Genomic DNA, 15720 nt, shown 5'->3' with positions numbered 1-15720 from the left:
CAAGTTGAGTGGTATTTATAATATTGTAAATAATTGCTATTTTTTATCTTTTTTGTACATCCTTCTAGCCAGTCGGCTGTGTAAAAGGGGTGAAAGCAAACATTTGCTACAATAATAAACGGATTTAATAATAATAATAACCACTCGCTAGCTGAAGACAAACTTCCGCACATCTATCCTGCAACCATCCTTCCTCAATGAATTTATGCCCCCTCATGTATGTAATCTCAGCAAGAGGAAGAATGCCATCAACATTGAGCTTATTCAATCCAAGACCTTAAACACCTCAATCAGATCTTCTCGCAAGTGCCTAGTCCCCAGACGCTGCTGTTATTGTAATTATTGCAGTTGGGGTTTTAGAAGCTGATGCTCCTATAACCTTATTCACTGATGTGAATAAGGCTATATAGCTTCGCATAAACTGTCTGTAAATTGCCTGTGCTCTGTGGTCAATTTTCTGGTCACTGGACGAAAAACCAGAGTTTCAGGGAGAAAAATCATGCTACCCTCGCCTGAGACCGACTAATTCAGCCACATTGTGAAAAAAGGCCCATACAAATTCCTCTCGTCATCAGGTCTTTTCCACCCGATGTGGGAGGACAGCGATTCTACCAGATGTGCTACCCAGTGCCCAGACGCTGAATTTGCAGAAATTAAGCCTTTCTTGATAAAAACCATCCTTTCTTTCCCTTCACTAATCGAAATGGCCGCCTCCACGTGGCGGGAATGGGGAGTGGGACGCGGTGACCAGGTGCTGCTGCTTCTCGCCTGCTAAGAGCCAGGTGCCGGCCGACTACACAACAACAGAACATATCATTACACGTACCCACCAAACACGCTACATACAAATGGCCGGCTGTGGCGCAAGCTTCTTCACAAGATGTAAAACAGCGGCTAATGTGGAAAACCGCGGGGTCTGCTACAACAAAACAAGAAATCCCTGAATCCCCCTTCAGCAATCACATTAAAACAGGCAAATCGACCAGAGAACACACGCAATTTACAAACCCAATACATAAACGGGTATATGTAATCCTTTACGGGCGACCCTAATATAATAATTTGAAAATTTTTCACCAATCGCATTATTGTCCTTCTCTGCACCCATTCCAGAAGATCTACTTTTTCCTAAAATGAGACCTCCAGAACTGCATACAGTACTCAAGGTACGACCCAGCCATTAACTTGTACCTTTATCCCTGTTGGGAAAATTCCTATGTATTATTGACATAACGCCAGAAGTTATCCTGGTAGCTTGTTTGCAGTATCCTACCCTGAGTGTAGTACCACACAGTTGGTAGGTTACCCTGAGATCACTGCTACCCACATGCAGTACCTTGCATTTGACAATGTTAATTTTCCTTATCTTGATTCAGCAGTACACTTTCATTACTGTCATTAACCACACTCCTAAATTTAGTATCACCTGCAAACTTAGACATTAAACATGATATACACCCATCAATATCATTAATAAAAACAGAAAACAACAACAACCCCAGTCGAACTCCACCAATAACACCAGTCCACAAAGAGCAATGCCCATTGATAACCGCTCTCTTTCTCTTTCTTCTCCAACTCAACCATCCCTCCGTCCAATGAAGCAACTTTCCCCCCAACAACACACTGCTCCAATTTGTACACCAATCTTTCATGTGTAACAGTATTAAAGGCTTTCCTGAAATCCAAGTATATATCAAAATTAGTTTTTTGCTTCCAGTTCCTTTGTTACTGGATTGTAGTATCCAGTAACAAAATTATTCTGTCAACATTTGCCCCTGGCAGATTTACTGTGGTCCTATTTAACTTATCCTTTTTATACAATATATTACTCATCTCCCTGACAGTGGAGTCACTAACTAGCTCCTGTGGGACCAGCAAATCCTGCCTTGGAGATTGCCACTGTGTTGCCTGATGCACAAGAGTGAGCTCTGGCATTGAGTTGAGCAACTGAGAGCTTGATGGGCCCCCCACTTTAATACCTTTTGAGGGCATCCACCAAACTCTTCAAACTCTCATAGGCACCTGTCAGAACGCTGAGTTGTCGCCTAATTTCTTGAATCTCTCTCTCTCTCTCTCTCTCTCTCTCTGCACCTAGCACATACAAAGACATCATCCTTGGCTAGATCATGTCCTGTTCCAGAACAGTTTGCAAACATTTCACAAGTTGCACATTTTTTTAGAATGTGATGTGATGGAGAACTGCCCCCCCCCCCTTGGTCTTTACCAAGCCGCAGCACTCCTGCTACTCATGCAGTGTCTCTCTGTGAAAGACCCAGAGATGCATGTCCAATAAACATGGTTATTGGACCTGTGTTGTACCATTCTCAGATTATTAGATTTTCATGTGCATGTTGTCATGTGCTTTGCCAGGTACAAGATAGAAATTTTAAGGAACAAAAAAATTGTTCAGTGGATGTGTTACTGTAAACATATTTCCACGAAAAATATTAGTTGTGTAATAAAAGTTAACTTTCTGATTAATATCAGAAAGTTAACTTTTATTACACTTTTATTAAACTTTTATCTGATTAATCAGCATGCAAATCATCAATATTTTACATATCATTGGATAAGGATTTTAAAAAAATTATATAAAAATGCACTGAGATATATATATATATATATATATACACACACACACACACACACAGGGTGTCTCAAAAAAATACAGCATAACTTCAGGAATGAGTTCAGGATATGTAGACAATAAAAATATTTATATCAACATAGTTCCGTAAATGCTTGGTTTCAGAGTTTTGAAGGTCTGTCTATGAAACATCACCTTATAGTAATTGTTCAAAATGTCCACCTTCTGCCTGAATACAGGCCTCACACTGATATCTCATGGACTCACGAAGACGATGCCAAATTCCTGGCATGTTTTGTATTGTCTCATAACCTGCCACAATTCGATTGCGGAGAGTTTCCACATCAGCTACCGGAGTCAAATACACCAATGTCTTTAAATGGCCCACAAGAAGAAATCTAGTGGGTTTAAACTGGTGAGTGTGGAGGTCAGGCAGTTGGTCCACCTCTACCTATCCACCGATCAGGAAACCTTCAATTCAGATAATTGCAGGCTAGGTGGCTGAAATGTGCAGGAGCACCTTAGTGCATGGTGTGCTTGTTGACAAATGATCAGTGGTGTGTTGTCCAAGAAATCAGGCATGTTGTTTTCCAGAAAGTTTCTGTATGCCTGCCCTGTGAGGGTGTTTGGAAGTACATGGAGCCCAAATAATATCGCCAAAAACACCTTCCCAGATGTTGAGGCTGTACTGCTGTTTGTAATGTGATGGAAGAATTGCATGTGGGTTTTCCTCATCCCATACATGCTGATTGTGAAAGTTTTGGATTCCATCTTGTGTGAACTGTGCTTCATCTGTGAATATCACTAAGGCAGGAAAGTGAGGAGTTGTACCACACTGCTGCAAGAACCACTGGCAGAACATTACTCTTGCAGGGTAATTTGCTGGTGACAAGGCCTGTACCCATTGCAGATGGTAAGGATACAGTTGGTGTTCTCGCAACACTCTCCAAATAGTCAAACGTTGAACAGCCAGTTGCATTGCTGTTCTGAATGTGCTAATTCCAGGAGTGGCATGCACAACATCCAAAATCTCCTCCTCTACTTCAGGAGTCGTAGATCTTGGTCAGCCTCTGTCAGCAGCACAGGTTCAAAGGTCCTGTGTTCACAAAGGTGGCGATGGATACCTTCAAACATTTTCCTGTCTGGACATCTTCGTTCTGGGAACCTTTCATGGTACAAATGATGAGCCTTCAGAGCATTGCCAACTGCCAAACTGTACATAAAGTGCATATCTGCTTGCTCCTGATTTGAGTACATGGTCAGAATGGAAAACCACCAGATTCTGTCAGTACCGTGTGGTGAAGGAAATCACCTTCGGGAGATAAGACATTCCAGTTAATAACTCGGGAACCAAGCATTTCTGGAACTGTTGATATAAAATATTTTTATTGTCTACATATGAGGAACTCATTCCTGAAGTTATGCCGTGTATTTTTGAGACACCCTGTGTGTGTGTATATATATATATATACAGTACACAACATTTATATTTAGAAATATATTTATACTTTAGTACTCAAATTCCATACTCCAAACATTCAGTTATTAAAAGTGCAAATTTCACTGCTTTGTGGAACATCATGAAGAATTAACCAATTATAATACAGTATAAAGTTTTATAAATACATAAAGCTAAAAAATAAACTGTACAAAAAGTTATACTTTTTTTATTGATAAAATTTAACTAAAAAATGCATAACTTGTCAATTTATTCTAAGTATAACTGATTTTTTTTTTTTAACCCTTTCACAAGTGAGTTTCCAAAATGTGTATGGGCTACAGAGTGGTGTCTTCTCTTAATGAAATTTATGATTTGTAAAATTGGAAAGGGAACTTTGTACATAAATGCTTTTAAATATTAATCTGTTCTTGTTTTGATTGTGTGACATTTCAGAACTTTTTTTAAAAAAATCAATAATCTTATTTTTATTATTGTTTTTGACCTTCTATCACCTGTACATCATATGATTTAATATCACCAGCTACTGGATCTAAATTCTATAAAATTTATTAAATTTTGGCTTTTATAAGCCAAAATCAGACAGCTAATTGCTAATGTGTGAGAATTTCTCCTGCAATTATCAAAGCTACTTTTATACCGCCATCTATTATAAGCTATCTATAGTTATTGGCAACACAGATGAGATGGTAGTATGTACTGAATATCAATGGACACATTAAAATGACCTTCAGAAAGGTTGCTTCAAATGTGTGTGAATACATACTGTAGAGCTCATACAAAATGTTACATATGTACATACTTCACAGAGCACATACTCATGAAAGGGTTAAACTACAAAACCAGTTTCTGTAATAAATTCGGCATTTCTAATTTACAAAAATCATTGCTGTTATTTATTTTCCCATTATTTTAGGATTAAAGAGAATTGCATTATTATTTACTCAAAATTTACTATTTCAAAGAACTATTTACAAATTTCTTTTAACCTTTTAAAAGTTGCTTCATTACAGAAAATGAAGAACCTCAGTATCCTCCATCAAATTGGTTCCTAAAGCAAACAAAAAAATAGTTTAGTTAGCATGTATGATTGCATATACAAAGGCTGTTTGAAAAGTAAGGTAACAGATATTTTTGGGGAAAAGATAATTAAGTATAGAGCAAGGAAACATACAAATTAGGGCACATTAGTACATTACTTTTTGGTAGTCATCCATTACATTCAGAGAATTGTCCCCTTGTCAGGATGGCCTCCGTAGCCAAGTGGTCAGGAGCGGGAGTGCAGTGGCACACGCTCTTTGAATAGACCGGTGTTCAAGCCCCTGACTGCTAAATACAGTCAATCTGCCAACTCGCACTGGACCAGCGTGGCAGATTATGGTCCATTTCCCTCAGCATGAATTGTTGAGGAGGCCTGCATCCTGCAGTGGGTTGATAATGGCTGCAATTTACTTTTTTTTTTTTTTTTTTTCCAGGAGTGCATTTGTACCTCTGCAAAAATGGGAGCCATTTACCATATGTTGACAATATGTTGTGGATGGGCAAGCTTCATGCATCAAGAACACTAATATCATGTGCAGATTGCCCTTGTTTTATTTCAACTTGTCTGAACTAAGTTGTCTGAAAATCTTCCTTTTAATATTATTATTAGCCATATGGTGCAAGGAAGCCTGAGGCTTATGCTGCACCAGCCAGAAAAAAAAAAATTCTGAGTTACCGAGAGAGAGAGGGAGAGAAGCAGAAGGGAATCGCCAAGAAAGAGAAGAATGATGATATTCAGCTCAGGACCCTGGGTGTGCCAAGCCCATACTCACCAGATATGAGCCCCTGGGGTTTAGTCAAAGAGCGATTGATTGTTGGAATAAACTGTGGCTTTTGGTGGAAGTGGGAAGTTTCATCTCCATTTAAAGATGGATTGGATAAACAAGTGAAAGAAACTCATAAATGAATTGAGGGAAGATGACACTGGTCAATATCAAAAACATTTTAAAACAAGTTATGAAAGTTGGGGAGGGACAAGAAAAATTGAGCAGAGACTAAATAACCAAAAATTGGAATAAGTTCCAATTTCATAAATGAAATTGGAAAATCATACAAAAGACAGAATGAGCTGTTTATAACAGTTTTAAAGCCCATTTTAGCATATGGAATTAGTTAGGTAAGAAATAAAGGAATTGATCAAAAATTAGTAAAAACAAATAGCACTAATTGAATATATAATGTGAAAAAGGCATGATGGTTGTTACATAGGAGATGAATAGCCAGAGAGAAAATAAAATGCTGGGGCTTTCCTCAGTAATTCCATTATCTTAGGACAGGGGAGCACACAGTTTCTATAACTGTTAAGGCCTTCACTCAAAACTAAGTTAAACCTCAAGAGAGGGGAACAAGGCAGCTCCCAAAATGTCAGTCCCCCTGTGGGGAAGGGCAGTATACAATACAAATTGGAGCAGAATGGTATTAAGGGTAAGTTGCTACAATAGATAAAAGGATGGTTGAGTGGGAGAAGACAGAGGATGGTAATCAATGGGTTCTGCTCTTCGTGGACTAATGTTATTAGGGGAGTCCCACAGGGTTCGGTGTTGCGTCCACTGTTTTGTATATTTATCAGTGATATTGATGAAGGTATATCAGGCTTAGTGTCAAAGTTTGCAGATGATACAAAGTTGGCAGGGTTGTTAATGACAGTAATGGCAGTGTGCTACTGCAACAGGATCTAGATAATTTGGGCAGATGGGCTAAGAAGTTTAACCTTGACAAATGCAAAGTACTGCATATGGGTAGAAGTAACCCCAGAGAAATGTACCAACTGTGTGGTACTACACTTAAGGTGTCAGAAAATGAAAAAGACCTGGGAGTAATTGTGCAGGCAGATATAAAGTTTTCTGAGCAATGCAGACAGGCTGCCAGGGCAGGTCATGGGGTTTTGTCAATGATATATAGGAATTTTGCTAGCTGGGAAAAGGAGGTGAATGTCCCTCTGTATAAGGCAATGGTCAGGCCATGCCTTGAGTACTGCGTACAGGTCTGGAGACCATCTTGCACGAATATGGTATCCTGAAAGCACCCATGTTGTTGCAGCTCTGGTATTGCAAAATTTGCCAACATTTTATAATATCGCTGTCCGGTGACGGAACAGGTGCAGGGTCCAGTCGGTTTTACCTGTTGGAAAAAATATGGCCCAATCTGTCACTTTTGTGGTCCCCAATATGGCACCACACTGTCACTTTTGGAGAATGCAACGGGACCTCTTTGAGAACTCAAGGGTTTTCTGTTGTTCAAATGCGACAGTTGTGGGTATTCACTTGTACTCACATTTAAGCAGAAGTGGGCTTCATCACTCCAAAAGATGTCCCATGGCCAAGTGATATCCACTGTCATTCGTGCCAGACTCTGAAGTGCTTATTTGAAATAAATATCTGCATCACCATACTTTAGCTGCTGTAGCATGTGCATCTTGTAAGGATAGTACCACAGCACTTGATGCACTACTAGTCTTACAGTGGAATACAGCATGTCTACTTCACTAGAAACAGCTGACACACTTGTGCTACCACATGGAGATTGACTTGATGAATCCACGACAGCAATAGCCACATCTTCAACACGAGAGGAGTCCACTCGTTTCCAACTTCTACCTGGTTGAACACCAAAATGTTTCTTCAAATTTCACAATCATTTTGCGGACAGCACAAACAGTCATAGGTACACGCCTCATGTACTTCTGATGCCAGAATTCTCTGATAGCCACATCTGCATTGATGATAGGTGCTTCTGTAGCCAGGTGGGCAGGAGCGGCAGTGCATAGTTCACGCTTCTTGATTAGACCGACCACCAAATACAGAGGATGCGGAAAGGTCAGGGAATGACCACCGCATAGCCCCGAAGCAATATGGCCTTAGTTGCTAATGCTCCTAAAAACCAAATAACTGTCCTGATAGTACAGCTTCACTAATAGCACCTTTTCCTGCAACATTGTTGGCATTGCTGCTGTAGTGCAGGCAAACATCTACTGTATGATTTGGAAGAAACTGCTTTGCTTTTATACAATAGAGTAGAGCTCAGTAGTGGTGTGGCAATAACTTATGATCATGCAAATAACGTAAGATTTTTTTCTTAATCGTAACTAAGATAGTTATGCGCCATACAGTGACACAGCACCATACAGTGACAAATTTTGTAACTAATTTTTTTTCCCAATAAATGTTGAGCACATTCTTTGTTGCACGTGTCCAAATTTCTCTTCAGTACAAGCCTTAGAACTCACTCCAGAGCCCTCTACATAGGGTTACTTTAATTTTAACAACCCTGTATGTATAAGAACCAAATTGCCTAAGAACTGTCCATAATAATATACACACACTGAGTGTACAGAAATTATAGGATACCTATGTAGTAACAGATGGATCCACCTTTCAACCAGATAAAGATGTGAGGCGTTGAGTCCACTAGTCCACGAAAGTGTTCCAAAAGTATTTCCATTTGTGCTTGCTGCACCACTGTCCATAATTCCGTCACAATCCTGGGTGGAGGATTCAAAGCTTGAACAGACCTTTCCACAGCATCACAAAGATGCTCCACAGGGTTCAAGTCCAATGAACGGGGAGTCCATTCCATGGTGTTAAAATTGGCAGAATGCTCTTTGAACCATGTTCTAGTCACCACGGCTCTGTGGGGAGGCACATTGTCCTGCTGGAAGAGTCCATTACCCTGTGGGTGCACGGTGACCATGAAGGGATGCAGATGGTACGAAAGGATTGACATGTAACCTGGACCATTCTCAGATGCATCTAGACAGCACAGGTCCCAACATGTGCCAGTTGAACACGCTTCAGACCATTACCGACCATCCACCTGCCTGAACAGTTCCTTATTAACATGACAGGTCATAGCTTCCAGAAGTTTCTGACAGATACGCACCCTCCTGTCTGCTCGAAATAACTGGAAATGAGATTCATCGGACTGGGAGACCAGTCTCCAATCCAAGGTCCAGTGCCGATGTTCTTTCATCCAGTTGAGGCATAGAGTCCTGTCTCATGGTGTTAGTATTGGGGCTGTGGTGGATCAGCAGCTCCCATAACTTATTGCAGCTAATGATTGCCTGATGGTCTTGGTGGAGACATTTCTGGCACCTCCCTCGTTGAAGTTGGTGGTGATTTGTGCCCTGTTCATCCACCACCTTTCTCTGCCCACAGCGCTGTCCATGATGAGATGTTATTCTGGAAATGTCGTATTCCCAATGCACTCTTGATACTGTCAAATGGGGATAGTGCAATTTCTGTACCACCTCCGCGATAGAGTGATTGAAAGTTGGTTAACTCACGACATTTATCCATACATAGAATTACTGTCTACATGAATGCAGTGTACCTATATACCTGCCAAGCAGTGGGTTCTTCCACTAGCAAGAGGGGTGACAGCGTTGTGTTGCCCAGGAACTAAGTATCCCCATAAATTCTGTCCTTTCAGTGTATACACTCTGGCATTCGATTAAAAAGTACAGTATACTCTCTACATATGTAACATTCACAGAATGTACCTTCTGCTAATTTAGAACTACAGTTCTGACAACTGTAGCCCATTTGTCAGGGCTTCAAGTCACATGTTCATGACACCAGTTTCGACGATGCTTTTGGATTAATGGGAAACAAACCACAGGCTTCCTTGATTAAAGTCCACTTGAATTGAGCCTTCTTAACACAGTCCGGTTGGAAATATTTTCACCTGTGGCTTCAGCAACCTCAAGAGGCAGTAGATGACAGAAAAATTTAGGGTTTCCTCTCGCTTTAAGAACCAAAAAGCTGTTCTGTGTATTGTAGCCCTAGCGCGACCTTGGCCAGCTCCTCTTTTAATGGTTCCTCTCTCCTGAAACTGCATCCATAGTGCCAAACATGTCAGTGATGCCTATTATAGTCAAATATTTGCTTTCAATTTGTTCACAATAAAATATTCATGAAATTTTATCGGGCAGTCTATATTAAGAGATGGCTGTTATATCTTTCAGCTATTTACCAACATTTCAAACTAGCTGGTCTCTAAGGTGACAATATACTAGCCAAACAGAAAACATTATGACCTGACCAAATGACACAAGATATCTGGAACTCCCTCTTGGGTAGCACAGGTGTTAGAATCGCTGTACTCCCCACACCGGGTGGAAAAGAACTGAGTTCGAATCCCATCGCTGACGTGAGGAATTTTTACGGGGATTTTTCACAATGTGACTGGTTGGGCAGTCTCAGGCGATGGAAGCATGGTTTTTTCTCCTGGAAACTCGTATTTTTCGATCAACAAACAGAAAATCAACCTCAGAACACACAATTTACAGACAATATACACGAAGCAACATGGCCTTAGTCGCCGATGCTTCTAAAATCCTACAACAACAATATCTGGAACTTGTCCAGAAAAATGTTTTAAATTGTCATCGGTCTTGCAGGTAAGGCCTATGAGATAATCTTCCATTAGATGTAAACTGAATTTCATTGAAGAGATCAGTTAATCGACTCTTTAGGAATGATTACAGTGATATCGACTGGCAACAGAAGTAAGCTTTTCTTTGTGAGGAAAGTAGTCAGTGAATTATTTTAAAAATCGATTTACTTAACTGTTACTGGCTAATGCAATATACGCGATGTGGCTAAAAGTTTTAGGAATGTATACATGTCTATATTTTACATTCTGAACTAGAGTTCAACTATGCCTTGGTACACAGTGATGAATAGAGAACTGTAAAAGACCAGAAATTTTGTGTTTGCGTAGTGTGTGTTGTTGTGTTCTTTAGCTGTTTCTGGCCATTTTGTCACCAGAAAAGCGACCACCTGGAAAGCCTGTCCAGTGTCCACCTCCACCACGGGAAAATAGGCCACAACTGCGCATGTACCATAAGCAATCTCAACAGTCACGCACTGAATGTACAAAGCGAGTTTGGAACCATTCAAAAGAACCCCGTGCCAGCACAAGACAGGAACAAGTTCTGGATATAAATCTGTTAATCTGCAGTGGTATCAAAGTCACTGGTTGATGACGGTATCACTGTGCAGAGGAAGGATTTAATTGCGGAGAGTCTTCATAAAGAATTAGCCTGAAAAATACATCTGTTGAAACCTTCGCGTGTTCTTGAATAACTAGCAAAATTTTGTACACGACATCATCAGGACGACAGAGGAAGCAATAGGTTGTATTTTCATTTATGGTGTGTTTTAAATTTGATTGCTTGTGTTAACATTGTGGTTGAACGTCTTCCTACGATTAAAAGCAGCACTGCATAAGGTTTGAAGGACCTGGGAATTATTGATAGCTATGAGTAGCTCCCCACATCCAGGAGACAAGTTTGGAACTGTTTGCCTTAAGAGACAATCTTAGGTCTGCGTAAATGGAGCATTCAAAAAGGACGTGAGAAGAGTCTTCCAGTAGCCCACATCGACAGGAGACTGTATTAGAAAGTCTGAATTGGTAGAGTTTTGCGTTAAGCGAACCATGTCCAGTTAATATGTAGGAGGTAAACAGTGAGAGTGAAAAACCATTTTCTGTGGATGGTGGAAGTAGTGTAGTAGTTACGTCAGGAACGAATGTTTTGGTAATGGCTCTTTTTTTCGTTATAATTACAGCTATTCTGCGAAATGTTGACTAATAAATGCCAGCACCGGGTGCGTTCAGTTTTGGGATCAGCCTGAGGATTAACAATGATTCCTTCAAATTCAGTAGAACTGCCTCGTCGGATGTAAAAACAAAAGACGTCCGAAGACAACATGCAGATCAAGTGGTATAGTGCCCACAAGTGTCTGTGGAGCTGGAGTTATTATTATTAGCTGTATGGTGCCAGGAAGCCTGAGGCTTGTACTACACCAGCCAAAAAAATATAATAAATAAATAATAAAAAATTCCCGAGTCTGGAGTACAAGGGAATCACCAAGGAAGAGAAGAATGATGATATCCAGCTCAGGACCCTGGGTGTGCCAAGCCCATACTCATCAGATGTGAGCCCCTGAGTTCATACTGTTCGGTAAACGTGAAGGAGGCCAAGGAGAAAACAATGTTGAATAGTGAATAACTTAGTATGTACAGTTATAAGCGCAGCACGTCTAAATCAAAGACCGGCAGCATAACTTTTAATTGGGATTATGGCAACAATTTAAAATAAATGTAGGGGTTTAGCGTTCAAGCCGCCGTCTTGTCTGATAATTCGGAGCAGCATTGCGGTAAAACAATTAACTTAGACAGAAAGGTGTTGAAGATGTCCACTTTTTTTTTTTTTTTTTTTTTGGCTGATGCTGCATAAGCTCATATACTTGCTTTCTTGCATCACATGCTACTACTACTACTAAAGGAAAAACGGATGTCGATGATGACTCCTAAAAATTTGTTGCTTCGGACAAGTGGAAGTTATTTCTTGTCAAGTTTTACAACTGGTGGTCTGCCGTAGTCCAATTTGTGTTTAAAAATCATTATCTTGGGTTTGGTTGAGAATAAATTCAATTTGTTCTTAGAGAATCAAGACAATAGTTCAAAAAATTCTTTATTGTTGTACGGTTCTAAATCACATCTTGAGTTTCCATTCACTAAAATGAGAAGGTCATTTGCATATGCAAGTTTCTGCACATTTTGACATTCAGTCGTCTTAAGGAGGCAATCATCAAGAACTAGATTCCAAATCAGGGGACCCAAGATTGATCTTTGGAAGCAACTACGGGAGACAGATCTGTGAATCTTCGTGATTTTAGTGATGACGGTGACAATGCTATCGGCAAATTAATTTCTAACAAGTTTATAAAGCTGAAGAGAGCAATAATTAAAATGAAGTCTACTGAGGATGCTCTCCCACCATAAGGTATGCAAAGCACTCTCAAATCCGATAAAGATCGCAATAACGTACTTGAAAGTGGAGCGTTCAATATAGTGGTGAAGTTCTAAAAAGGCGACTTCGCATCGAAGCACTTGCCTAAAAGTTTTGCTTTTGATTCTGTTGCACGTGGAAGACTGCTGTACAAATTGGAGCTGTATGGCATTAAGGGCAAGTTACTGCAATGGATAAAGTGCTGGTTGAGTGGGGGACGGCAGAAAGTGGTAATCATTAGACACTGCTCAACTTCCACAACAAAAGATGGAAGTCTGTTCCACCAATCAACTACCTGCTGGATAAAGGCAAACTTCTGCACATCTATTCTGCAACTGTCTTTCCTCGATTTGAATTTATGCCCTCTCAAGTGATTATTCTGAGCAAGAGGAAGAATCCCATCAGCATTGAGCATGCTCAAACCATTCAAGGCTTTATACACCTCAATCATATTTCCTCGCAGGTGCCTAGTCTCCAGACACTGTAATTTGCAAAACTTAAGCCTTTCTTCGTAAGAGCAACCCTTTTTTTCCATTCACTAATCTTGTTGCCATTTTCTTTACTCGTTCCAACAGCTCTACATTCTTCTTAAAATGAGACCTCCAGACCTGTATACAGTACGTACTCAAAGTGTGGCCTGACCATTGTCTTATACCATTTGTACAATACAATTTTAACGTTATGGCTGCCTTGTTGTTGTTTGGAAATTTAACTGTCAGCTTTTAATCTCTTTTGCCTTGCTTGTTCCTCCAAAATTTTGGGGTGGACAAGTGACCTGCTTATATTCTGGACACTTGGGAGGCTGGCTATGGATGCTGGGGTTGTCTTTGTTGCATCCATAGCCAGCCTAGCTATTTTTTACTCTTTGGCTTCTGCTCATTATACAGATTTCTGTAGCTGCCATATTGCCTTCTTTCTCCTTCTCTTTCGGTAATGGCGGGAAAATAGCTTGGTTTTGGTGGGAAACTGTTCTCTGGAGGCCGCCATCATGTGACGTCGGCCCAGCTACTGTGAATACACCTTAGGCAAAAGTTATAGTGTCACTATTTACTGGTTGCCACGGTTACACAAATATTATGGGTGTCTCATTACTGTATTGAGTGTAGTGTGCACACCAAATTATTGGTAACCCATGACTAGTTATATGCTTGCATTTTATTGGTTGATTTTAAATATTCATTTTATATTGCTTTTATCATGGCGGCCTGGTCTAGGTAGTAGTGTCAACGCTATAAAACTGATTTTTAACCCTTTCCTGGCCTAAAGTAAGGCTGTAGAGCAATTTTAGTGTTGGGTTCATTTTTGTGCTGGAAAAAGAGCTAACTTTGAACTGAATTTGCTCAGTCCCTATGGGTCCTAGGAGCTTATACTTTGGTATTTAGCAACTGGACCCAATTATTCACCTCCCCTTGATTTTCAGCGCTCCCTGGTGAATTGTTTGCAAGATCGCTCATAACTTTTATTCCTCTGGGCGGATTTTCATCAAATTTGATTTTTGGCCTCCCTGGTGGACATCCTCATCTTATGAAATCTTCAGCGCCCCTGATGGCTATAACTTGAAATAATAAATAAACAATTTTTGTTGATTCAGTTAAATTCTAGTTATGTGTTGTATTTTGATGTATAAGTGACAAACATGTCTGATAACAGTAGCTGTTCTTCAACTGATATGCCTGGGGACTTTACTGTGGCTCCAGAATTGACTAAATTGAAGGCTCCAGTTATTGAACTAGTTTGGGTAAAGATTTTCCTACTCTAGGACCTTCTGAGGGTAATATTCTATATAATGTAGAAATATTGTAAATAATATTGATGATTTAAATTCCTCTGCTGATGTAAATAATATTGAAATTATGACAGATATAAGAATCAGTTTTTGGATATTTTTAAGGCATGACATAAGAGGCATGCATAAGAGGCATGACAGGTTGTCATGCCTCTTATGGTTATAGAACTCTGTAAAATCTGGAGTAATCTTGAAAAGCTGGTTATTGACACAACTCTTGAAAATGAAAGATTAAAAACAAATTTAAATTTCAGAAATCTGCCCTCCACCCCTTTTGCAACTTATGCCAGTGTTGCTTCAGCTCACGCGGGCAAAAAGACGATGTAGATTTGATCCCTTCTAGATCACAGATAAGACATGTAGTTCTTGTAAAAGCTAACGATAAATGTGATCTTCAAACAAGTGAAGAAGTTAGTCCAGCCATTACTAATAACTTTAAAACTGAATTTAAACATGTATAAATAAAGTCTATTAGGAAAGTCAGGGACATGGGAGTTGCCATTGAGTTACTTTTATCGGTAGAATAACCAAGAAAATGATAGATATCGGAGCTGAAACTCCGATTGGACTTACTGCTTTCTAAACCGGTCAATGATGGTGATTTAAATTCCTTAAGCGTTTGTTAATTTGTTAAGCGTTGTTTATTAAAAGTTGTGGAAGAATTTATCCGGAGAAACGAACAAGACAATAGTTTGTCTCGACAAATAACTATGTGAAGAGTAGAAGATATTAGAAAGAATTTTTTCGAACAACTTTTGGAAAACATAAAACAAATGAAATATTTTCGTGTGACACTGGATGGCAATACTGGTGTAGATGACACAGCCCAACTCCTCATCTTCATAGGTGGAATTAATGATAATTTTGTACCACTTGAAGATTTAGCTGATCTACAGAGTATGCGCGGAACAACTAGGTGAAAATCTTTTTGAAAATTTTTGCCAATCTATGGAAAAGTTAGGATTAAATATTAAAAACCTGGTAGGACTCGCAACTGGCGGTGCGAAAAATTTGGTAAAAACATTGGGCTTATCGGTAGAATAACCAAG

General features: G+C 39.7%; 1 protein-coding gene across 1 annotated transcript in view; it reads right to left on the bottom strand.

The window, feature by feature from the left end:
* Window positions 1–5051: 5051 nt before the first annotated feature.
* The window catches only part of LOC150085175 (ketosamine-3-kinase-like), a 143619-nt gene continuing 132950 nt past the window's right edge, over window positions 5052–15720 (bottom strand). Inside the window, exon 8 of the mRNA XM_090373068.1 lies at window positions 5052–5100. Coding sequence (XP_090229194.1) covers window positions 5076–5100 — 25 coding nt within the window. The 3' untranslated portion in view covers window positions 5052–5075. The remainder of the gene's footprint in view (window positions 5101–15720) is intronic.

Source organism: Mastigoproctus giganteus, chromosome 5 (genome assembly GCF_048544385.1).
Source record: "Mastigoproctus giganteus isolate SK-2022 chromosome 5, ASM4854438v1, whole genome shotgun sequence".
Classification (NCBI taxonomy): Eukaryota; Metazoa; Arthropoda; class Arachnida; order Uropygi; family Thelyphonidae; genus Mastigoproctus; species Mastigoproctus giganteus.
This window is presented reverse-complemented; position numbering and strand designations above follow the sequence as displayed.